Genomic DNA, 25,088 nt, shown 5'->3' on the forward strand with positions numbered 1-25,088 from the left:
ACAGAGCACGCAGCGGGAAGAGGGTATATTGGTTTGCGTTTGAATTTGGTGATTACGAATGAAGAATGAATAAATTGTAGGTTTGTGTCTTTAGTTGTATATTGATTGAGTGACCAAAGCTTGACCGCTTCTGAAGGCTCATATGGCCTACGATCGCTTAGCAACTCTTCCAAGTTCTTTTCAGCTTTTGCTGCTCAGAGTACCTTGCAGTCGAGCATTGCCGCTATATTTGCACACATTTTGCTGATTTATTCACGATTTAGCACATAAGTTCTAAGATCGTCTAACAACGAGCATTTAAAGTCTCAGATATAATCGGAGAGTTCCATAAAAAGCTAAAGACACTACGAGCAAATGTCTGTAAATGTTGTTCAAGCAATTATACTTTTAAGAGGAGCGGAGAGATATTTTTTTCAACATATTCTGCTTAGCTATTGCCTTTGCTTAGATAGTAAAACAATGCTTAGCAAAATTTCGAATTTACATACATATATATCAGACATAGGTATATATGCAAAATCAAGCTTGATATAGTCGAGATTTACGTCTATTGTCTGTGTGAGTGAGGCACTTGTACTAATTCCTAATGGCTATGAAGTGATTACTAATGAATTTGCTGGCTAAAAGCTGCGCCGGCGTAAAGCTTGCAGTTAATTCAGCTATCCTTACCAAAGGGGTATATGAGTTTTCATTCAATTTTTGACTAGATATATATAATATAAATAATATAAATAATGCTACGTTATGCTAATTTGAATAATTTGTTAACTGAAACTGAAACTATTTATGGCCTCTAGTTAAGCTGCCCTTTACTTTAACAATTACTTTTGGCTTTTTAACCCCAGCTTAGATGTTATTGTAATAGGCATCCATTAAAATATATATGCGACGATATCAATACATATATACATGTATATATCGCTGGGTCGTAAACTGTTTGAACAATCCTCGTAAATTTAGAAAGTTGGACTCAAGTTAAGCTGAGATTATTATTTATTTTAATTTATTATTCATTTATTCTAAAACTTTATGCGACATGTTGAAAGCCCAGTTGGTAACTTTATTATTTTTTATTTTCATTATTTATTTTTTTATTTATTTTAAAACAATTTTTTTATATTACATTTCGTTTTTGTTTTCCCTAAAATTTGGCTTGAGCGGAAAGGGTATACAAGCTTCATAATGTTTGAGGCAGTTGTTCTTGATTGATTTGCTTTTTGCTTGTGGCAGTGGCAGGTACAAAGCGCGCACACACACACACACACTCATAATGTGCATGTGTGTTTGTAGATAGTTCGTTTTTTGTTCACACTTCGCTTGGGCATTAAGTTTGTTGCAAATTGCACTTGCGCTGTGCCTACTTTTGCGTTTTGTTATGTTAATTTGTTTTTGTTGGATGTTTTTTGTTTTTGTTTTTTTTTTTCATGGAAATAGTCAACCGAGCGACAGTTGAAGGTTGCACAGATACGCAATTTATTGTTGAAGGCTTTAACTTGTGTAATGTTTAATATTTATTTCGTTGTTCGATGCCCTGTGCGTAATGCAGAGCGAAGACTATATCAAGGGCCTGTTAGGCACGAACAATACCCAATGTACCTATTTGGTACACTTTCTTTGGGTACCTTTAAAATAGTGGCGTATACACGAAAATGTACCTAATGTACCTTTATGTTTATCTTGCCACGATGTACCAATAAATCGTTCAAATGTTACAAATGTACCTATGCATATATCTATTTGCAGCAATCAATTTATGTTTAGGTACATTCGCTTTCTTGAAGTAACCAATAAAGGAAACGAATGTACCTAAATATTTACATGCCTGCAATTACTCATAAAGTACCTACAGAAAGGTTCAAATGTACCTAATCTGTGTATATATGGATCTGCTTGCAAGTATCCATAGACAATCAAATGTACCTAATATAAATATAGAAATATACCTAATGTACACAAAAATTAATGTATCAGCACTTAATTATAGAGTACCTATGAATACATTAAAGTGTATACATTGATCAGCCTGCAAGTACCTATACACATGAAGTGTACCTTTGCTGGCTGAGTGGAAATTTACACTTGGAAAATAAAACAAAATTTTCTATAAAAATCAAGCAAATGTATAAATATATAAATGCAATTAAAATGTACCTTTGTCTCATTGTACCATAAATTAAAATAGATACCAGTCTTAATACATTTGTCTATAACCCTGAACAGCATTTAAACACACAAATGACGCCTTTTTGAGAAGAAGAAGAAGAAAAACCAAACCTAAAAGCGAGAAAAAAACACTTAAGTGTATTTCTCTGATGAATGCCCGACTATGAGTTACCTTGAACCAAAATAATTATTCGAATTGCATTCAATTAAATATTCTTTATAAAAATGCAAATGAATGCTTCACAACTTGTCGCGTTGATAGTCCGATGCCCAAGAAACTGCACAAAGTTTAATTATCCTCAATGCATGCAAATATGTACCAAAGTTCAGCCTTTTTTGAAAACAAAGCGTTTCGTTTCTTTAATTCTGCCCTCTTATTTGAAAGTGCAACAATACTATTCCATAAACATATATATATATATTTGCGATCAATACATACATTGTAATACTTGTTGACTTAGACCTGAGAGACTTCGAATATCAAAGGATATTATTCATATAGAGGAAAATATTGCTTACTTTTGATATGATATAGAAGAATATTTAGCTGAAATATTAAGCTCCTAATTCTAATATTTTCTGAGTTCATAAATGGATAGAGCAACATTAGCCAATCGATTTCACTGCTCAAAGTTGAGGACTAAATACTTTACTCTGCACGTTGCACGCATGCCCTCAAGCACATTATGCCCAACATATACTGTGTACAGGGTATACGAAAAAAGACATAAACCTTAGACAACTAATCGACGGCAAATTGTGTTTTCATACGACTCGCGCACGGGAATGGAATGAATGGCTTTTGATTGTGGCCAAATAGCGCAAGAGAAGGAAATGATTAAATTTCAGATATTTGTGGCTATTCACATTGTTTAAGCATAAGGTAGCACTGGGTAGCCATGTGTGTGTGTGTAGGTACATAGTCAAGAGCTTTGTTCAGACTCGTGCAATTTGTTGAGCCCAGAATTTATTTCTTGTCTTTCAATTGTTTTGGCTCATAAAAACCGCTGACGATGCAAACTTGACTAACTGAAGCTGCGCCATAAAGTAAATAAACCAAAACACAAACAACAACAGCTGCTGGCTGAAGATATTGTGAATGCTCAATGAGATAATTTGTCAAATTTATTATAAACAATTCTCTCACAATTTGCAAGGTGTGTTTAACAGATCGTAAAGGTGTCAGAAAACTATAATTTTCTGTATATATTTATATGCATTGAAGGTTTACGCTGTGCACCGCATGTACCATGTGTCTAAAGTGTACCTAATGTTTCAAGTATGTCAAGTGTACCAAGTTTGACATGTGTACCTAATGTGTCAAATGTAGCAAGTTAGAAACTGTGCTATGAGTTCCAAATGTACCAAGTGTAAGAAGTCTAATAAGTATACTAAGTTGGCCAAGAGTTTCAAATGGTACAGTAACAAGTGTACCAAGTGTAGCAAACGTATTCCGTGCACCAAGTACTTTAAGTGTACCTTAGGTACCAAGTGTACCAAGTTTGCCAAGTGTTACTAATGTATCTAGTTTTCCAAATACTACACATATACCAAATGTACCTAATTTTTAATTATGCCAAGTGTATCAAGTTAAGCAAGTGTATTAAGTGTACTAATTGTACCAGGCTAATCAAGCGTTGCTAGTGCACCAAGTTTGTCAAGAGTACCAATATGTACCAAAATGTACCAAGTGTATGAAATGCTTTAACTCTTCCAACTGTTCCAAGTGTTCTTCGGGTACCAATATTACCAGGTTTACCAAATGTACCAACTTTGCAAAGTGTTCCAAAAGTACCTAAGTAAGCTAAGTATAATAAATGTAACATATGTACTTAGTGTACCTAGTATATCCATCGTATCAAGCTTACGAGGCAAGCCAAGAATGCTAATTGTACCTAGTGTACCAGCTTGCAAGAGCAACAAGTGTACTAAGTTTGATTAGTACAACAAGTGTACCTAGTGTACCTAATCAACACCTAGCTAAACTTTTGAAATTTCCAACTATTTTAACTGTGCTTAAATTCTATTGTTATACAATATTGTTAACTAAATAATGCCATTGTTGCCACACAAATTTATGGAAGATGACACTCAATTTTCTCGCAGTGTATGTGCGTATGGATATTCTCGCTTTTGCCTTTTGCATTGTGGTCAAGTTGGGTTATGTGTGTTGACTTGTTTTCGTTTTTTGGCTCTCGGTTTTTGGTTGTTTTCTTTTGACAATTGAAATTTGATGTTCAGCTAAATTTGCTAATGTGTGAAGCTTACAACATAAACCACAAAAAAAAAAAAAAAACAAAAAGCAGCGACGACAACAAAGTCTCGTAAATGCACGGGAATCGTTGAAATAGTTGAAACCGTGCGAGCTGCAGCTTTGAATTTATTTCTTATTTTTATATCTCGATGTTTCGTTTAGGTTTTAAAGATCGCGCTTGCGCTTCCTTTTAGTGCTCGCTTTTTATTTAAGTTTGCTGTTTTTGCTGTCTTTTAATTAAATTTTTGGCTTTTTGGCTTTGTCTTTGCCGTCGTTACGTAAAGAGAAAGCAAAGCAGTCGCCGCTGCTGTTGCTGTTGCTGCTGCCTTTGCTGCTGTTGAACTTCATGATCATCGAACGGTTTTTGACTTTGGTCAACAAAAAAGCCAAAGTGGAGAAGGCCACAAGACAACAACAACAACAACAACAACAACAACAACAACAACAACAACAACAACAACAACAACAGCGAACTGCGGCTGCGGATCCAATTTTAAATACAACACACACGCACATACAGATTTTATGGGAGAGATTGATTGGGAAATTGTTTTTGTTTTTGCTTTTGCCTTTGTCATATGCAAATGAATCGATGAACAGAATTAGTCGTTGGCCCTTGTGAAATAATTTTGCACTCTACTTGATTAGGCAATGCGACGCGCTGGTACAGGTGCGCAACGCACTAACCTATGCCAAATAGAAATCGGCTTGCGAATGATCCAACTAAATTTACATCATTTAATAAATTTTTTTAATTTATGAATAGGCAAATGCCCTTAGGGCTAAGATATACAAGAAAGCATAACGTTGACTTAGTTTTATGTTGTTTAAACACAAAATTTTTTGTGTTAACAACAAATTTTAATGTATGGAGATCGATTTAAGAAACATAAGCAACTCCTACGTGTCATACGTGTTGCCTAACAGGAAACAACTTGACTGAGTAATCGGCTGCGCAGTCAGCAGACTTCTTGTCGATTGTCTTTGCCAGCAGCAGCAGCAGCAGCGGCGTCCGCAGAGGAGAAGACCAAAAATACAATAACAAAAGCAACAACAATAAAATTCCCCGGCAATGCGACTGATGCTGCGCCGAAGCTGGCAGCCGAAGCTCGAACCCTGTGCCGAAGCTGCAAACGAGCATTGACGCAGTTGCAAGACGCGAGTGTGCGTGCCTGTGTGTGTGTGGTGGCATAATCTTGGCCTTTGCTTTGCGGTTTTTGTCTTTGTATTAAATTGTCTGAGTCCACAGTGCGCACCAATATTAACAGCAACAACTACAACAATCAGTCTGTCGGTCAATCAGTCAGTTTGGTGGCGTGTCAGCCCAGCAGCAGCACTAGCAGCAGCAGAAACAGCAACAACGAGCACAACAATAACAAGAGCAGAAGCAGCGACGTCAACGGCAGCGTCAGCGTCAACGCCAACGCTAACGCCAACGTCAAAGCCAACGCCGGCATAGGGTAGAAATTTTAAGTTTTGACTGCGATCATTTGTCTACGGAACGGCGTCGGGTTAAGTTCGTTAGATACACAGAGCGCAAGGAAAAACCCAAATCCCACTCGAGTCCCAGTCCCCGCCAAAGAGAAAACGCGGTCTTGCACCCAAAGACCCAACCGCACAGAGATCCATTAAAAGGGCCGCGACAAGTGTTACGAGTGCAAAGCAAGAGCGAAAAACAACCAAAAAAATAAATAAAATACAAAAAAAGCCAAAACGAAAAATAAATAACAGGCGACAAAGCCAACAAAAACGTACTTCCAGCCGCAATTAAAAATTTGTTTTGTGTGTAAATCTGTGAAGAAGAAAGTTGTTGGATTTGGAGCGGCAATTACGAAACCTGGGTTTCCGCCAGCCCAAGTGAAAAGTTTGAAAAATCGTAGGCACCTTGCCCGAGCTCCCCACCCCTCCCTCTTAGCCATAGACAGCTCTACCAAATGGGTCACCTGTCCACATCAGAGCGCGTGTGCAGCACCACGCCCATGGCCAGCACAGGTGAGGGCAGCCCGCCACTGCTGGCGCGACGCGCCAAACTGAGCAGCGAGGCGCAGGCTCGTCGCAGCGAGGACTCATCGCCCGAGTCAATGCCGCGCGGCAAGCAGCAACAACCGCAGCCGGTGCCACTGTCGGCTTCGGCGGCGCCCAGGAATATTCCAAAGGATTTGATCGATCATATACCCAAGGACCAGATCAATATGGAGGAGTATACACGCAATTTCAAGGGCGACAATATCCTGGGCTGGCAGCTGAATGCGCCGCTCAAATGGGACAAGGTCATACAGATCTCCTTGCTGCATCTGGTCGCCTTCTTCTGTCTGGTCACCTATCCGCTAAACGAGCTGCGCTTTTACTCTCTGATCTGGTGTAAGTATTGACCCCATTATATAAGACGTGGAAAGGTGTCTGTCGCCCACCTGCCCAGCTAGTTACATCAACAACAAATACAACTGCAGTTGCTTCGATTCCGAAATTACGAACGATTATGTATAAACACATATACACACATACAGATATGTTTGCATACATATGCATAAAAACATTTTTGTGTGGTGTCATCTCATGTTGTGTATTGCCTTATGTCTTTCCCATTTGCTCATCTCCAACTTCTGCTTTACGTTTCACCTCTCTCTCAGTCTCTCTCTGTCTTTTACACGGTCTTCTGCCGTTATTTGCAATTTGGTCGCATGTGCTGATGAGCGAGAAAGAAAGTAATTTACACAGCATGGGCAAAAGTGGGCGAGAGCGAGAGGAAGTAGGGCGGCGTTTTGGCATCTGAAGTATTTCACAAAATTTTTGGCTTACATTTACTGTTACACTTCGAACTCATATTTATTGGCTTTAATTAATTGCTACTTAACATGGTTTTCTTACTTGGCAACGCCAGCAGCATTGGCAGCAACGCCGTCGTCGCTGTCGCCGTTGGCATCGCTGCCAGCGTTGTCTTCGCCTTCGCCATGTTGAAATTTCATTTGGCATCGGGTTTATAGGGTATTGCTTTTGTTTTTTTTTCTTTCGCTTTTCTTTTGGTTTTGTTTTTGTTTTTGAATTGCACTCTGTTGTCAAATTTGCCAGCGCTTGCAAATTCAGCATAAAAGCGAAGTGACACAGTTCAGGTATGGAAATGAAAATAAAAACGTATGAAAAGTAAACCGAAAAGTCAACTGAATATTGAGTTGGCACGAATATATAATTCTTATTTGTGGGACATTAGTCAAATGCTTATGTATAGCGAACCAAGGCTATGTGTAAGCCACACGCATTCTCAGGTTTTCTAGCCAAGCTAAACACAATACCGTTGAGCCGCCTCTTCGCCATTTTAGCCATATTTGAGCTGACGCTCAGAAACTTCCATGTAAGTCCCAGCCAGGGCCATGGTTCAATACACATATGTATGTATATACACGATTTATGACTCTAGGCATGCGAAAAAGCAACAACAGCAAAAACAAACTAAATTAAACAGAGCCCCACTTGACATTGAGACCGTTCGCTGTACAGCATCGTCTGAACTTCAGTTTTCATTGGGAATTCCATCTCATTGTAATTTAATGCAGAAGAGAGCACAGGTAAAAAACTACCTCGCCAAAATACTTGCGCTAAATTTCAATATTTATTGAGCTGGTAGCTGCAACCTGGTCCATGCATGGGACGCGCACTTTATGACCCTTTATGGGCGGTGTTTCGCTCGTAAATATTTTGGCAAATTACAGGCCGACGTGCAGCGTTTATTTAATGATCGTTACCTTTACATATTATTTTGACCATTGAGTGAGCAAAGAATAAAGGGCATAACGTTTTTGTTGAACTACATGTAACAGGCATGAGGAGGCGTGGTTGACTATATATATTATATATACATATATATTTTTGATAAAGATCGACAGGTGAGTTGATCTAACGTGCTCTGTTTCTCTACCTGTTGGGCCGATAATTTGTCCGTTCGTCTGAGTGTAAGTAAATCTGTCAACCTTGTTACTTGTATGTTCTATAAGCTGAAGTCAATAAATTTGATATATAAATACTTCTTAAGTATATATATATTTTCTCATTTCCCCAAAATCGATTCAAATCGATTAAAATCGATTACAAACCTTTGTTATTTGAGCATATCTCGTAGGTCCTACTAGCTAGAGTTATCCAATTTGATATATAAATATAAATAAAAATTAGAATTACATAATTTTTTGATTACATCTTACAGCAATAGAAAAACTTCAAGTAATTTTGTGCGCTTAGGGTGTCTACTAGTCGAACATTTTAGCCTATATAGCGCTTACTTATTTCACTTTATATTTTTATTAAAAATTTCTTGTATTTCAGAGCAATTTTTGTTTTTTTTTTTTGTCATGTTTAACACGATCGTCGCAGCAGTAATAATATTAATTAGTTTCTGGGGCGTTATGATGTTATACAAAAGTCGTTTCGCACCAATAGCCACGTTTTGATGTTTACTAAATGCAGTGTTAATTAAAGATGACGAAATTATGTTGAGCGGGGAGGGAAATCCATAGACATATGTAACTCTATATATGTATATATGTTTATATAATATATCGGTATATTTGTTACTATCAAATCATATGTAAAACTTTTATATATAGATAAAAAATCTGAAACTCAAAAAACTTAGCTAAAAACTTCACAAAATCTATTTGGAAAATATAGTTTTAATCTTTCTGCGACACAAAACTGCAAAAAGCTTTTAGTTCAATGACTTTTTCATATATTACTCCTCTGTGAGTGTCTTTTGATCGCTAAACTCTGGGCAAACTATAGGCAAAAGCGCTTCATATGATTCGACAAAGTCTTGGACTCGACAACTTTGACTTCTAGATCGTGTAGCGAATGCATTTGATTTGACTTGCAAATCTTGTATCTATAATTTTCTATTGTCAGAAATCCTTCTAAACTTGCAATTGACTTGCAAAGACGGGGCTTAGCCCTGTTAGACCACCCCGTACAGGGTCGAAGGTCTGGATAGCATTCTAGCATTAAAATCGTATTGATTTAATGCAATTGGAATGATTTTTAGTGAGTGATTTTTAGGGCGCATAGCGCCTAGATAGATGGCCAATACAATTCAAAGCTGTTAGTTTTTGATGGTTATTTTTTCGGTGTGGGAAAACAGGTTTCTTGATTTTTGGTTTTTTGGTTTGGCGCCCTGTCGCAATCGAACAAGCAATAAACTTTTGAAGGTTAATCTTTCATTCACAGTTTGGGCTGGGCGGCAGTGGCGGAGGCTGAGCGGCATGCTTAATAGTTCATCAGTAGAAATTGTGTAACTTTGTATCTATCAATATTGCTTACGGCCATTGTGCATTGGCAGGAAAGTTGTTTTGTCTCTTTGTCTATTGCAATTGTCATTGTTTGATCATTTTTTTGCCATTGTCATTAGTTGTTCGAGGGTTTGCGGAAAAGCACTTGCAAATCGAGTCGCTCGCTGTTAATTGTCGTATCTTATGGATACAATTGGCAGCTTATTCAGATACATTCGACAACGTTTGGCGACAATTCAATAATTGAGCATTTACTCGATCATTAGTTGGTGCTAGGGGAAGCACAGTTCGTGGGTTGTGGGTGTCATTAAACCGAATTGCTGTGACAGCTACACAGTCACAGCCAGTATCACAGTCACAGTCCGAGTCACGTTTACTCATTATGCTATTAGCATATCACGTTGTTGTCGTTGTAGCCGGTAATTACTGTACTTACAAACAGAAATGATTAAATAATTTTGATAAATGCTCCCATGCTTAGCCTTGTGGACTTCGCTTCGACTGTCCGACTTTGAGTTTCCGTCTTGACCAACAAATTAACACCATAACACAAATGCCTCAATTTCCGTCAAATGTAATTTTGCTATTTTAAATTTTTCTATTCAATTTTTTATATTCAATTAGCATGATTTCTGTTGAATTTTTGTACCCATGAAAACGGGCGACAGAGGGTATAATCTCTTTGTTAAAGTGTGAGCCGAAGGGCTGACTTCATAAAGTATATATATTATTGAAGAGCAGCAGCAGCCGTGTTGATTGAAGCGTGTCTTTAAGACTGCCTCTAAGAGTCCTGAAATATCAATTTTAAGAAACATATAGCAAAAGTTATTGATCACCTTTACCATTTTCACGAAATGGATATCAACTTTATGATGAAGAAGCTTCACATTTGACATTATCTCATGGACTTTATGAAGCAGAGACTCCATATTTGGTATACATATTAACCTCAAGTATAGACAAATAGAAAATACTCCACTTTTTGGATTTCTGCTCCCTACCTCAACAATTGACTGAAGCACATCACACGGCTGTTAGGGTATCTGCTATTCGAGCACTTCGACTTGGAGCACGCTTACCTGTTTTTATTTTATTGACAGAATTGTTTATGAGGGCAGTTGATTGGGTCTGTTAACCTTATGACTATATCTAAAGTGTTATTTTCTAATTTCTTGCAGCTCTATTCATGGGCGGCGTTGCTGGCTTTGGCGTGACGGCAGGTGCTCATCGCTTCTGGACACATCGCAGCTATAAGGCGAATCCGGTCCTGAGAAGTCTTTTGATGATCAGCTACTCGGTTGCTGGTCAGGTAAGTTATAAACAAAAAATGAGTTAGATATGAATACATATTTCTTGACCAGAGTCTTTCAATCCAAAATAAGTTTACATTATTGGATATTTTCGATTACTAAATCTAGTTTAACAACAATTAAATGAATACATATATTTTATTTTATTATTTTGAAAAACTTAATGAGATATATATATTTTGGGTAAAAAGTATATTTCCAAATACTTTAAATATAAATACAAAATTTTTTCTAAAAGCATTTTGAAAATATATACAAAAATAAAACTATTTTTGTTAACGAGTATAATAACAAATACTTTTACTTTTTTAAAAGAATATTAAAAAATATATTTAAAAGCTAAAATATAAAATTTACTATTTAGAAATGACTTTTTTTAATTATTTATATAAAAATATTAAAAAAAAATGTTTTATATGAAACTATTTAAAAAAAATGCTTAACATAAAAATATAAAATATAAATATTTAAACTTTCGTTGAGAATTTCGAAAAAGCTTATGAGAATATATTTTAATATTTATTTATTAAAGACTTAAAATGTTTTTAAAATATTTTAATGTAATTTTTAAATATAGAGCATAAAATATTTAATAAAAAAGTATTAATATTTTCTTTCGTAATCATAAAAGAATACAACAGAAAATTAGACTAATACTTTTTTGAAAAAATGGTTTGAAATTAAAATGCAGAGAAAACCTTAAGTCTCAATGCTAGGCATATATATATATATATATATATATGTATATGTATACGTATATGTATATCTAAAATACATATTCTATTGAAATTCTTTGCATAAGTCTTTGTCATGGTTTATCAAGCATCTGTTGACCTTTCCCCAACTCTTTCTCTCGCTCCCTTTCTCCGTCTGTCCACTATTCGCTTCGCTGACCTTATGGTGTTACCGCCAAGTTTTTTGCAATGTTTTTTTTTTTGGCATTTTAGCCAACTCATTTAATTTGCGCTTTGTTAGCTTTCAAAGGTTTCGTTTTTTGTCGAGAGACAAATTTGCTGTAATGTAATTAACAGTAATTGCGATCATTAAGTACAACAACTTAGTGCCAAAAACTGGAAATTGACAATGTAATGCAAGTGGAAAAACAATGTATTTGTCTTATTTAATGACTGAAACGATTATGGAGACTATTAACTGAGACTAATAACTTGAAATCTCTGTTGCAGAACACCATGTACGATTGGGTGCGAGATCATCGAGTGCATCACAAGTACTCGGAAACGGATGCCGATCCGCATAATGCGAATCGCGGCTTCTTCTTCTCGCACGTTGGCTGGCTAATGATGCTGAAGCATCCGGAAGTGTTGCGTCGCGGCCGTCAGATCGACATGACCGATATCGTTTCGGATCCCGTCATACAGTTCCATCAGAAATACTTCTATGTGCTGAAGGTAATGCTCTGCTTTGTGCTGCCCACGCTGGTGCCGGTCTATTGCTGGAATGAAACCTGGTACCATGCCTTTGTGCATCAGTGTCTGTTCCGCTACGTGTTCAGCCTGAACTTCACCTGGTCGGTGAACAGTGCTGCCCATCTGTGGGGCTCGCGTCCATATGACAAGTAAGTGTGCTTACAGATAGATAATTGATCCCGTGATAGCATTTCCTTTCACTCAAGGCGCATCATGCCGAGCGAGAACATCTACGTATCCATCATGGCCATGGGCGAGGGCTGGCACAACTATCACCATGTCTTCCCCTGGGATTACAAAGCAGCTGAGCTGGGCAACTACAAGGTCAACTTCACCACCATGGTGCTGGATGCATTCCAAAGACTCGGCTGGGCCTACGACATGAAGCAGCCGTCCAAGGAGCTAGTGCGCCGCACTCTCGAGAAATATGGCGATGGCTCACACGAATCGCAGCGCGGCAAAGGAGCAGCGCAGTTTGGTGCCGTGCCCATGGGTGCGACCCAAATGGTTGGACATGTCCACTATGCCGAGGTGCCGGATCCAGAGCTGGAATACGATGCCGAGTCGAGCAGTACTGAGAGCGCCAAGCTCGATGAGAATGAGAACGAGAGCGAGCGGCAGAAGAAGGCGACAAAAAAGTTGGCAGCTTAGCAACAATCAAGTAGTTGCAGCTGCTAAGGACAGATTGTGAATTGTCAAGGATTCAGCGGTTTACTTAAGTGTGGGGCTCTTAAACAACAACAACAACAACAAATATTAAGCAACAACAACAAAAACATTACGATGAAAAGTTCTTAAAAATCTTAACACTTAACTCATATAATAATGCGAGGTCTTGTCATACCAGAAGCAGGCCACATCCGGCTGTTTCTACATATAAACATATATATACTTGAATAGGTATATATATACAGACGATATATGTATCTAGGCATCCGCAACTTGTGCGTCTTGGGCGTGGGGCGGGTGATGGTCGATTATCGTTTCTTTTATTAAATTAATATTCTTATTTTAATTATTTTGTTATTCTTATATTCGTATCACATTATCTGCAACAGGTGCGAGGGCCGTGTGCACACAACAAAACAGATCAATAAATGCAGACACACGCACACACACGAGCTCCCTAGCCCCGATCAGAGATTCCATATTCAACGATATCCACATATCTCTCATTTATTCATTTGCGTAGGTTTAGGTATTCTCTAGCATACTAGATTGGTACGTCATAATTTAAGCAAACCATTTTTATAAAATAATGATTGCAGATTAAATAAAAATACAAACACAAAAACCACATCGAACAAAAAACGATAAAATAAATAATTTACAAAAAATATATATACAATTCGATTTCTTATTGTAACTGGGTTAAATAAATTTTTGAAAGTTATTCAAAATTTAAAGTGAAATTGAAACAAATTTTGGACTTTGAGTCTATTGAAACTGATTTTATGTCTGGACTTGATTAACGTAAGTTTTTGCTTTTTTAATAGTCTTAAATATCAAATATTATTAGCCATATTTTGTCTAAATTTATCTAGGCAAATTGGTATATTCCAGAATATACCCAGTTTCATTTTGTTTCCCGGACAAAAATCAATTTTTATTTATTTAAAGAGAAATACGAAAATAGTAAAAATATTAATAAATATATATTTGAAAGACAGGAAAATATCAAAAAAAAAAAAAAAACAGCGTAAAAATAATTAAAAATTAAACAATTTAAAAAATTTTTATTATATATAATTTTATTAATTTTTAATTATTTTTTGATATTTTTCTGTTTTAAAAATATATATTTATTTATACTAAGGAACTAAAGTTCTTAAATTTGTTTTGAATTTTTTACTATTTTTTAATTTAATAAAAATAAAAAAAATGTTTAATTAAATAAAAGTAAATAAAAATACTTCTGCTCAGATTATCTATCTCCTTCTCTTAGCGCTATATAAATATATAACAGATTTAAAATCTATATTCATTATATATAAAATTTAAGCAATTGAATATTTCAATTTCCGTTCCTTCCTTTCTAATATGCTCCACCTGTTAGCTCGTTACTGATATTTTACTATTCTTCTTGTGTTATTCCGTAGTTGAGTTGAGTCAGTGGAAATATCGGGTTAACGGTGATTTTTATTTATTATTTACACGACACATTTGCATCTAATTAAAGTGTCAATAGGCTCACAGTCAGGAATATTTTATTAATGAGCAATGGCAGAGTGAATTTATTTAAGACTCGAAGTCTGTAAAAAACCTTCTTCTTGGTAGTCCAATAGTGTATTTAAGACTTGTCCTTCAGAACTTCATTACATGTAAATTACTTTTAAAGTCTTTCAGGACGCCAACTTCTCAAACTTCATTCGATTCCTTTTGAATACCCTGAATGTGTTAAGGGGTATCATGGCTTTTAAATAAAGGTAAGTAATATTTCAAGTGAATCGTTTAACAACTCGAAGGCTTTTAATTAGTTTAATATATGACAGTCTTGTATACCCTGTGCTCGTGTGATAAGTTGCATCTTCATTTTGGCTCAAGTGTCTTCAGTTTTGCTTAGCTTTGACCTAATTCATTGATCACATAATTTGTTTGAAAGTAGGTTGGTCAAGAAAGCAGACAAATATATAATACTAGACATAATCGACACTGCATGTCTGTATGTATGTATAGCTGATTCGGTGTAGGGTATATGCAAGTCGTTCACACTCAAGATTGGTGCTCTGAAAGTTCCCCGCTGTAAATGAGTTACAGATATGCATCATTAGAGATGCGTGCCTGGCCTACGTGCCTGCCTGAGTCGGACATCTATATATATATATATATTATACATTTTATACTCTGATGCATCTATCCCCCGCTGGAGCGGCAACCCACGTTAAGCTTATTATCTTCAAGCTGAACATCTGTTGACCCAAAACTAAATTGTCTAAATGCAAATGCAAATGTGCGATGCGTCAGATTTGAGCGAAATAAAACTATTTATTTATGTATTTTTATTATTTTGTTTAAATATATATTCCATGCAGCGAGCCGGCCTTTGGAGCTGGAGCAATTGCCAAGTGGTCAACTGGTCAACTGGTTTGGTTTGAATCTATAACTTTTGGCCTACGTGACTAAGGCGGCATCTGGTCCACATCATGTCAAGTCAACTGAAGTCAAGGCTGCCTGCGCATCGCGTCGTCTTCACTGTGCAGTCTGCACAAGAATCCATCTGACCATCAGAACGCCAGGAGTCGCTAGGTAATTGCGCCAACAATGAGGCTTGCCTGTTGGTCTACGTGCCAATTGGCACGACTGCCTCGTTGACGAGCTCTAGAACCTTGAAAAGGTTCACATAGCATAAGCGCGCACTAAGGAATTTCTGCTGCACCACAGACACTGGCTGCCACCTGGGCGGTGCAGCTGAGCTGAGCTGAGTTATTCATCAGCCGAACGCATGTCTCATTAATTTTTATGAACTATTTATCAGCCAGGCCCATACGCCATTGTGCGTAAGATAATAAAAAAGAAGGTCAACTATTTGCAGCTCTATCAATATTGTCTCTGCAATCGCGAGTCTAGTTAGACGCAATTCACTGAACTTTATGTTTCGTAGAGCTCATAATTAGTGACAAATCAGCAAACACAGTTAAGATCAGATAAAACTAGATGTTATATGATATATGACATATGATATATGATATATGATATATGATATATGATATATGATATATGATATATGATATATGATATATGATATATGATATATGATATATGATATATGATATATGATATATGATATATGATATATGATATATGATATATGATATATGATATATGATATATGATATATGATATATGATATATGATATAATATATGATATATGATATATGATATATGATATATGATATATGATATATGATATATGATATATGATATATGATATATGATATATGATATATGATATATGATATATTATATATGATATATGATATATGATAAGTTATATATGATATATGATATATACTTTATAAGACCAAAGAGTTGCCATTGCAATAATTTCACGAAGCTGACATACTCTTTTCACTTAATGAAAAATTTCTGCTCCAAAAAAATGTTTTCCCTATTTTATCTGAGACGCAATTTCTGTATATGGACACACACGCAGCGTTCTAGATTAAATAATATTGTTGCTAAGCTGAAGTTCACGAAACTATTTATAGATCATTATAGAAAGCCTTAGAATGTAACCAAATAGTAATACATAAAAATGAGTTATAAATATAAATTTTTTTAAACAAACTAAACTTGATGTAAATTTGTAAAAGAATTAAATTTATACCCTGTAAGTCTTCATCATTAAAGTGGGTATGCTAGAACTTTGGAAATATATCTTGTATATTAACAATACAAAGAAAGTGCCTTAAAATTCTTTTCCAGCTCAATCTGATCTTCTCAGTAAGATCAAGCTTTAACTACACAGTACCTAAAATTTCATCTCACACGTGGTCTTGGTCTCTCCCCGTTCTTGATTTAGACTCTAAACTAATTTGCATACTATTTTAGTTAACTTCATTAGCATCGAACTTTTGCCAGATGGTCAACATCTTCGCAGTTTCGAAGATTTCTGGTCAACAAATATGATCAGCCCAAGGCCCTTTCACAATTGAGCGTGGGCAAAAATGTTGATTGCTTAGTTAAGCTTAGTTAGCAACTGAATTCAAAGCTTCCTCTTTCACATTTAATTGCGATAAAGTGAAAAGCTGTACAACAATTGCTTATCAAAGACTTCACAATTGCTTCCCTCATCAGATAGTTCCCAGTTCCCACACGAAACAATGGGAAGCCCATATTATAGCCCAGCCGTTAAGCTATGAAAACTGTGGAAACTGTTATTAAAATGCTTACAATGAATATTTTGGGATATATATACAATTTTTATAGGGTGAATGCATTTGCAAGGCTTTAAATGAAATGAAAAATGAAATCTAGAACCGATATAGTTCTATGAACTATGGACTAGTTAGAGTAGTTCATATAACTATATCAAGCAAATAATAGCTAGATTAGTTCATTGAACTATATCGGTTTAAAGTGTTCTACTATAATAATAATAAGAAATAGATACTATAGATATACAATATATATACTAAATAGAGTTTTTCTATATACTTTGCAAATCTTCTCTTTAAATTTGCAAAATTAATAGAATTATAGTATATCAGATAATATCAACCATAAGTCAGTGAATCAAACTTAAAATAGATACCCCTATACCCCTATATATTATTATGATATGATATAATCAAAATTATATAATCATAGGAAACATTATAAATTAAAATATATAACTAATAATATACATTTCAGATTCCACAAGATTAAACCTTGAGTGGGATGAACTGGCCATGGAGGGCGGCCAGTTCATCCCACTCAAGGTTTAATCTTCCAACTGAAGCAAGCCAACGCCTCATGCGACGCTTCGTATCAAATTTTCTGGTTTTCATTTTCCAATTGAATGCGGCTCACCAAACCGTTAATAACCTTGTGGTTGACATCTATCAAAATCACTGAATTTGCTTTCGTAATTTACGTAACATTTGCAGGCCCAAAAAAAAAAAAACAGAAAAAAACAAATTTGGAAAAACTGAAATGCAGAAAGTTATGAGCAAAAGAAACATACGAGAGCGTAACACACACACATACACACACTCACACAAAGTTGTAGGGATACGACTCGCAGTTAATTGGGCCGACTAAATCGATGGTAATCGTGATCGTGTCATCGATAAATGAAAACAAAACCAACTAGCAAATTGAAAGAAAGCCAAAGCCAAGCAGACGCCAACCGGTATCTGCTATTGATAAACACAAATCTGAATACTTACATAAATATACAAGCAGACATACAGATATACACATGCACACATACATATGTATGCATGCAATAATTGGATTTGGAAAGGGCATTTTGTAAGATGCTGGCGCGTAATGTGACAGTTCGTTTGATTTATTAAATTTTGGTTTTTCTATATACATATGTGCATATATATATATATACATACATGATTTTCTATTACTATATACCACGAGCCCACTCGATAACTGAATCATAGGCTGAGGCCTAAAAACTCGCTTTACATTTCGATTTCCATTGTGTTCGCAACTTTGCTTTTGCTTTTGAGTTTGCCTTTGCTTTTGCAATGCCCTGTTGAAACCCAGTTTCGAGTTTTAACCCAAACGACAGTGTGACAAAAAGAAAACAGATAAAAATAAATTTAGACCAAAAACTGCAGATGACTTGCATGAATTTTTGAATAAGTGAGACATCGTAAAAACTAGCAAAAATAAAAAATACAAACAATATGTATATTTGAATGTTTTTTTTTTCTGGTCCGACTAAGTTAAAATACTCTATAGAAAGCTGTATCATATATATAACTGCCTAATTAATCCAAAAATATATGCCATTTTATATATAAATTAGATAACAAAAAAGATAGATAAAAAATGTCTAAATATAGACATAAAAAATTTCATATATGTAAATAAATGAATGCATATAATTTAAATATTCTATAAACTTAGTTTCGCAAAAAGGGTGGCATAGTCAAAGTACTCAGAGCAAAGAGTGCAAGTATATATGGGAGTGTATAAATATGTATGTACGAGTATGCATGTATTAGCATGCCCAAAAGGTTGCTAACGGTACTGCAGCGACTGGTTTTTGTGCAAAGGCAACCGTAAAACAAATTCGGCGTTAAACGATTGTATCTCGCTCTGTCATCCATACAGCTGGCATTTGCTATACTCTTCTCTTCTTTTAACTATGGAGATCTCCATACATGTAAATATGTATATGCGCAGCTGACATTTTGCAAATCATTTTCCATTGCGCAAAACCCTTGGATGCGAGTCAGAGTAACTGGCGATGGGGGCGAGTCGCTCACAGATTTAATAGCTGCAACAATAACTGTCTTCACATGCGAAACGCTAACGAATTTGCGCGAAAACAAAAGATAATATGCAATTGCAAATCATAAATTTGGATGCTTGCGAGTAACGGGTCAGTTGTTTGTCCCTTGCGCAAGTGTTGGGCGGCTTCTTTTCAAATGTTGCTGCGACAATTCGCAGCTTCCTGCTGTGCGAGCATAATTGGAGGCCATTGTAGCTGTTAACAACTACAATTTGGGGACGCATTGCGTCTGTGACACATTATTTGGTGTTTTATGTACATATCTATTAACTATACAGTAGGCTTATATTACTAAATATTTCTAATGCCGAAAATGGGTGACTGCTTGACAAATTCGTCGAGTTTGCTCTGAAATAGCTCCGATGTGACCACTGTGCCGGGCGTCCACAGTGGGTCACGCACCACATACTCCACCCAGACTTTGGCGTACAGCTGCTGCAGCAGCTCCTTCACATTGATGGCTGCAGTGTCCGTGTTTAGCACAAATCTGAACAGATATAAAGCTTAAATTATATTCGGATCTTTAGATCAGCTATTGCTTTGCTTACTTTAATCCAGAGGGCGTTTCCAAATAGTGTAAGGCATAGCGATTCGTTTTGTAGTAAAGAAATCCTTCACGTGGATCGTGTGGTGATATTTTGCTGACAAAAGACTTAATCGAGAATAGCATCCCATACGTCAGTTTCGCTTCCTGAAATTACATTTTATTATAAACAATTTAGAGATGAAGATGGCTTTGTTTTTGTTTTTGTAAATACGATGTGCATGGACACGCACCTCTTCTCGTGTTATGCCTGATTTCTTGGTGCGGTTCCACTCAGCATAGTGCATCAGAGTGCCCATTTTGTCGAATATATACAAATTAAATATCGTCATGTTGTCACAGCTAAATGTAATACGAAATATAGCAATAAAATTAACAATAACAAATGCTGCAACAGTGTGACACTATACGAAATATGCTTTAAAATATATCGATAGAAGTTTCGATATATGCGTAAATATAAAGGGTAGTCCATTGAAGAATATAATTGTATATAAGTGAGAAATAATAGTCTGTGGTAAGGAAAACCATTTATTTGTGGCATGTATTAGTTAATTTAAGATGTATAATATATATATTTTTGTGGGTAAATTATTAAAAACTTAGTAACATTTTATTATTATCGATATATTCGCGTGAGGCAATGAATAGTTTTCGCAATAGTCAAATCTTGGGTTGTCGATATCTGCAGTCGAACGCGAACTCCTTGACTGCCTCACTTATTCTAGGAGATATATTTAATTTGAAATCAATCTTTTGTTATTTTAACAAATGCTATAAAAAACAGTTAAATTATTTTCTGTAAAACAGAGTAGGGCCTGTCCAGGCTGCAATGGATTCGGAAACCGGCCAAATTCCTGAAAATTGCCTAACAACGGCAGGCGATGCCGGCAATGCCAACAAAATGGCGTCCTCGTCGTCGATAAATAAATCAAACTCGGAGAAGCATGAGTTAAAAATAATGGAAGTCGAAGGAGCAATGTCAACAGAAGCTACATTAATAATTGAGCTGGATGATGACGATGTTGACGATATAACCGTCCCAGTGTGCGAATTACAGACTGCAAATATTGACAACGCTCAGGATGAGAAATCAGAGGATCCGTTGTTAGATGAGAAAGCTTCCACTAAAACGGAGCCCAGCAGTGATGGCGAAAGTAACGGTTCATACAATGGGCCTGATCCGATGGGTTTGCTGGAACGCATTGATTCCGGCAAAGAGATTGACGATGAGTATGACGATGACGAGGAAAGCGTCGATGAGGCAAGCAGCAGTGGTTCACGGCGCAGGAGCCTCAGTGAGCGCTGGCAAATCTGGATGAAACGATACCCTTGGCTTCTGCACGAGGAGAGGGACGGCGAATATGCCTTTTGTCTGTACTGCAATGTGGTCATTAATATAAACAGAAATCAAAATTACATACAGCAACACAATCTATCGCTTTATCATCAGGAGCGTGAGAATAATTATTTGGCTTTTAAGAATAGCGATGAGTATAAGCGGAGCGGGTAAGTAGCTTTTTTTCATTATTACTCCTCTATAATTCCATATTTATGTTTACCAGCCTTGATGACCAGGAGATTAAGCATGAGTTCGGTACGGATAGCTATGTAGCCGCCGTGAAGCAGAAGCGTGCCAACGAAGTCGAGAAGCTGAACAATTTCAATTGGCAGCGCTGGTTAGATTGGCATCAGTGGCTGGAGCGTATTCAGAATGAGGGCACAATTGGTCTGTGCAAGTACTGCAATGTGCGCATGAACGTGGAGTTTCTTTACTTGCGCAAGCGGCACGAAACCAGCAAAGGACATTGCGAGGCACAGCGTACGCAGGAGAAGCGCAAACGCAAACGCAGCGTTAGCCAATCGGAGAATCCAATGGACACATCACATGAGGTAAAAGAAATTGACAAAGCTTCTGGTGAAGAGACAATTGTGATGACTATCGTTGGCGGTGGCGGAGAGTCCACGGATCCCAGTGACTGGTGTGAACTTCTGCCAGAAACCAATCCACAGCAGTGTCGTTGTACGCTCTGCGAATGTCGCATGGCCATAACCAGCTTCATGCGCCACCTGAAGACCAAAGTGCACTGCAATAATCTGATGGCATTTAAGCAGACACAGTTGTGCGTACTAGTAATCTCACCTATACTCAACATCGTGCTTACTAAATATATACTATTACATTTATCACAGATCGAAGATGAATCGCGGGATTTGGTCACAGTATGCGGAACAGCATCCATGGATAGTTGCTGATCCTAATGACCCCACAATGGCTTACTGTCATGTGTGCAGCAGACGATTTATTTATGGACATTCCGAAATCAAACGTAAAAACCATGAAAATTCGGAGAAACATCAGGCTGCAATGGCTGCAATGGCGGCAACTGTGGCTGCGGCCTCAGAAGCCGTCAAAGGCGACGTGGGCGAACACAGTGAGGCAGAACAAACAGATGCGCAGACAGAGGGTAGCGATGATGATTATATTCAACAAGATGACAAACTGTCCACCTCGCCAAAAAGTTCCGCTGAGTATGAAAGATCCACTGCCTTTTCTCTTTGCTTGTTAACATACATTTTTGTACCTTTGAAATTTTTGCCATAGGCCTACGGAAGAGACCGAATCACAGAAAGCCCAGGATGTTGTGCGACATTTTTCGTGGCTGCGCTACTCAAAGGATCGTAAAATACAGATTTGCAAATTTTGTCGCGTTCGGTTCCACAACGATTCGAGCAAGGTGCGGCATGAGCAAAGCGTACGCCACAAGAAGCTTGCGAATCAGTTTAAGGCGCGACAAGCACAACGCCGTAAAGAAGCTCGAGAGCTGCGTAAGATCGAAGAGGAGAACGATAACGAAGATCAGAGCAATGCTGATTCGTTACCAGCAACTGCTGAGGACTCGAAATCAATCAGCCTGTCCAAAGGCAGCTGCAAAACATCACCGAAGCCAGCGTTCAAGCCTGTCCCGGCTACCATGCAAGGCAAGGTAATGTTATGGAAGGATCGCTTTCCTTGGCTCTCATACAAGCGCAACGAATCTCGACACAATTACGGTTGGTGTAAACTGTGCGAAGTGTCCGTCTTCCTGCCCAGTTTTAAGTACGCTTCCAAGCACCAGCGCAGCTCGCGACACATTCGCTTGCGTTTCGAGCGTAAACGAGTTGCGCGTATGCTGCCAACAGATGCTATGGTATCGGCCTCAACATCGTCTTCACCGCTGGCAACGGGTGAAGCAAAACATAAAGCAGCCATGGCTGAGCTGCAGGCAAAATATGACTGGCTAGAGCCGGATGCCAACGATGAGAATTATTGTTATTGCAAACTGTGTGAGACTCGGCTGCCCATTAAGATATTCTTTTTGCGGCAGCACGATGGATCACGGAAGCATCTGGAACATTTGGAGCGGCTTAGAAATTCTGGTGAGATCACCACGGTGACAGCTAACGATGCGGGTCGAACTGCATCTATCATGGATGTAGACCCGGAGAGCGATGATCTGAGTATTAAGTACGTAAAGAGCACAGTTATAGTAAATACGACGTTATTGATTCAATTGTAGTCCGCTTCTTTCTAGATCTGAATGCAGCAACGGGGAGCAGCCGCCATCAAAACGGATGCGGCGATCGCTGGAGGTTCGTCGCATATTGCGTGCGTTGCGCGACTCTGTGGGCAAGCGAAATGATGAGCGCAGCCAGTTGGATATGGCCAAGGATATGATATGCTCCTCTTTTGACATTGTATCGCGTCTACGTACCTTAGAGCGTGAAAATGAATCAGCAAAAGAAGCCAATACATCCTCACATAATTGCTCACTTTCCAACGTTTCCGTTACACAGCCACGCGACACCATGGAGCTGTTCTTCGAGAGCATCACACAGACCATGAAAGGTCTGCCTGGCGATCTAGCTGCTGAAGGCAAGGCTAAAATCATGCAGATTGTATGTGATCTGGAGTTGCGCGGCATTCAACGCAACGCCTCTGTGCTGGCTGAGGCAGGTCCGGCGAAGGAAACAAGAGCGGAGTGTATGCCTACGCAGAGTGAATCTCGACGCGACTCGGTGCGTTTTAGTTTAGAGGATGGGCCATTGGATCGACCTCCCGATTCGTCAGAATCGCTGTCTCAATTCGTTGCAATTGATGACCTGTTGGACGAACAGTCGGCGCGGTCCAAACAGCCCTTGTCCAACAGCAATCATTCAGCGAGCAATCAAGCAGAGCCCAATCAAAACTCAACTATAGGTGGGCATACGAAAGCCACTGCTACAAATATTAATGTTCCAACATCAGCATCTAGTAATGGACGTGGTCAGGACACTGGAGTGGTCAATGTACGTTGCTATCTGAGCTCTTCGAAAGCGGATGATTCGTTGCGCGTTGTGCCCATCAATAAACTGACCACAGCGAATGCCAATTACAACAGTTCGAACAGAAATGGTTCAAACCAGTTTAATCCGCTAACTCAGAAATCGAATCATGTTACAGCGAATGCAGCTGTTATGAATACGCCGCCGAGTTCTAACTCCGAATTGAGCAATGGCAGTGCTACTTCCACGCCCATGTATCGGAGAATTCGTATCAATAATGGTGCCAACACCAAGGTACTAGAGTTTCAGAAAATTGGACAGGAGCACCAACTGAGACTGCAGAAGTCCATGCAACAGCAGAATTTACAGAATAAACCTCGAAACCCGAACTCAGCTGCCAGCACGCCGCTAAAGAGCCAAGACCAGGCACAACGTACATTGCCAGTAAACCGCTCAGTGGTGCAACACAACAGATCACCTCATACAGACAATACATAAAATCCAGTTGCACCTATCGTTGATATATACAAATAGCATAAGTTACGCCTTTTTCAGTCGCTGCTAGAATGAAAATGTCCAGGCGCTTTTAGTGAATTGTAAATGTTTGGACTGTTGTGCGAAATGATTTTTTATATTGAAAGGAATCATGCCTATTATGTCATTACCATAGCCAGATTATCTATATATATATATCTGTTCTATTCCATAGAACATTCGTTTGCTAAAGCCTCAAGTTTTTCTAAGACACATTATATTATTAATGCTAATTTATTTATATCATAAATGAAGTACTAAATGTTTCTCGATTTGTTTTCGACTATTCTCTATATTCGAAGATAGTCTAATTAAT

General features: G+C 37.6%; 3 protein-coding genes across 4 annotated transcripts; 2 read left to right on the forward strand and 1 right to left on the reverse strand.

Annotated features, from left to right (window-relative positions):
• Window positions 1-5,883: 5,883 nt before the first annotated feature.
• Window positions 5,884-13,268, forward strand: LOC111603236 (acyl-CoA Delta(11) desaturase). Its single transcript, XM_023320740.2, has 4 exons — window positions 5,884-6,778; window positions 10,869-10,999; window positions 12,185-12,576; window positions 12,634-13,268. Exons 1-4 carry the CDS (start codon window positions 6,352-6,354, stop codon window positions 13,076-13,078), a joined length of 1,395 nt encoding a protein of 464 aa, XP_023176508.1. The 5' UTR covers window positions 5,884-6,351; the 3' UTR covers window positions 13,079-13,268.
• Window positions 13,269-19,006: 5,738 nt separating this feature from the next.
• Window positions 19,007-20,347, reverse strand: LOC111603268 (trafficking protein particle complex subunit 1). Its single transcript, XM_023320779.2, has 3 exons — window positions 20,167-20,347; window positions 19,938-20,080; window positions 19,007-19,876 (listed from the first exon to the last, which is right to left on the reverse strand). The coding sequence occupies exons 1-3, from the start codon at window positions 20,263-20,265 to the stop codon at window positions 19,681-19,683; spliced, it is 438 nt and encodes a 145-aa protein (XP_023176547.1). The 5' UTR covers window positions 20,266-20,347; the 3' UTR covers window positions 19,007-19,680.
• A 257-nt stretch (window positions 20,348-20,604) lies between these two features.
• Window positions 20,605-24,931, forward strand: LOC111603271 (protein suppressor of variegation 3-7). Of its 2 annotated transcripts, none has more exons than XM_023320783.2 (5): window positions 20,605-21,442; window positions 21,499-22,056; window positions 22,127-22,465; window positions 22,539-23,441; window positions 23,494-24,931. In XM_023320783.2, exons 1-5 carry the CDS (start codon window positions 20,766-20,768, stop codon window positions 24,734-24,736), a joined length of 3,720 nt encoding a protein of 1,239 aa, XP_023176551.2. In that variant the 5' UTR covers window positions 20,605-20,765; the 3' UTR covers window positions 24,737-24,931. The 2 variants fall into 2 exon arrangements, with proteins under 2 accessions (XP_023176551.2, XP_023176552.2); XM_023320784.2 differs by having other exon boundaries at window positions 23,509-24,931.
• Window positions 24,932-25,088: the final 157 nt, after the last annotated feature.

Source organism: Drosophila hydei, unplaced genomic scaffold (assembly GCF_003285905.1).
Source record: "Drosophila hydei strain 15085-1641.00,03,60 unplaced genomic scaffold, DhydRS2 tig00000290-arrow-arrow-pilon, whole genome shotgun sequence".
NCBI lineage: Eukaryota > Metazoa > Arthropoda > Insecta > Diptera > Drosophilidae > Drosophila > Drosophila hydei.

What these genes read in the sequence shown, in the direction of transcription:
- LOC111603268 (XM_023320779.2), bottom strand. Translation starts at nt 20,265, where the DNA reads ATGACGATATTTAATTTGTATATATTCGACAAAATGGGCACTCTGATG. An exon ending in CAGGCATAACACGAGAAGAG is followed by an intron (nt 20,081 to 20,166) that starts GTGCGTGTCCAT and finishes ATGTAATTTCAG; the next exon opens with GAAGCGAAACTGACGTATGG. An exon ending in GAAACGCCCTCTGGATTAAA is followed by an intron (nt 19,877 to 19,937) that starts GTAAGCAAAGCA and finishes ATATCTGTTCAG; the next exon opens with ATTTGTGCTAAACACGGACA.
- LOC111603271 (XM_023320783.2), top strand. Translation starts at nt 20,766, where the DNA reads ATGGATTCGGAAACCGGCCAAATTCCTGAAAATTGCCTAACAACGGCA. An exon ending in GATGAGTATAAGCGGAGCGG is followed by an intron (nt 21,443 to 21,498) that starts GTAAGTAGCTTT and finishes TATGTTTACCAG; the next exon opens with CCTTGATGACCAGGAGATTA. An exon ending in AGCGATGATCTGAGTATTAA is followed by an intron (nt 23,442 to 23,493) that starts GTACGTAAAGAG and finishes ATTCAATTGTAG; the next exon opens with TCCGCTTCTTTCTAGATCTG.
- LOC111603236 (XM_023320740.2), top strand. Translation starts at nt 6,352, where the DNA reads ATGGGTCACCTGTCCACATCAGAGCGCGTGTGCAGCACCACGCCCATG. An exon ending in CTTTTACTCTCTGATCTGGT is followed by an intron (nt 6,779 to 10,868) that starts GTAAGTATTGAC and finishes AATTTCTTGCAG; the next exon opens with CTCTATTCATGGGCGGCGTT. An exon ending in GGCTCGCGTCCATATGACAA is followed by an intron (nt 12,577 to 12,633) that starts GTAAGTGTGCTT and finishes CTTTCACTCAAG; the next exon opens with GCGCATCATGCCGAGCGAGA.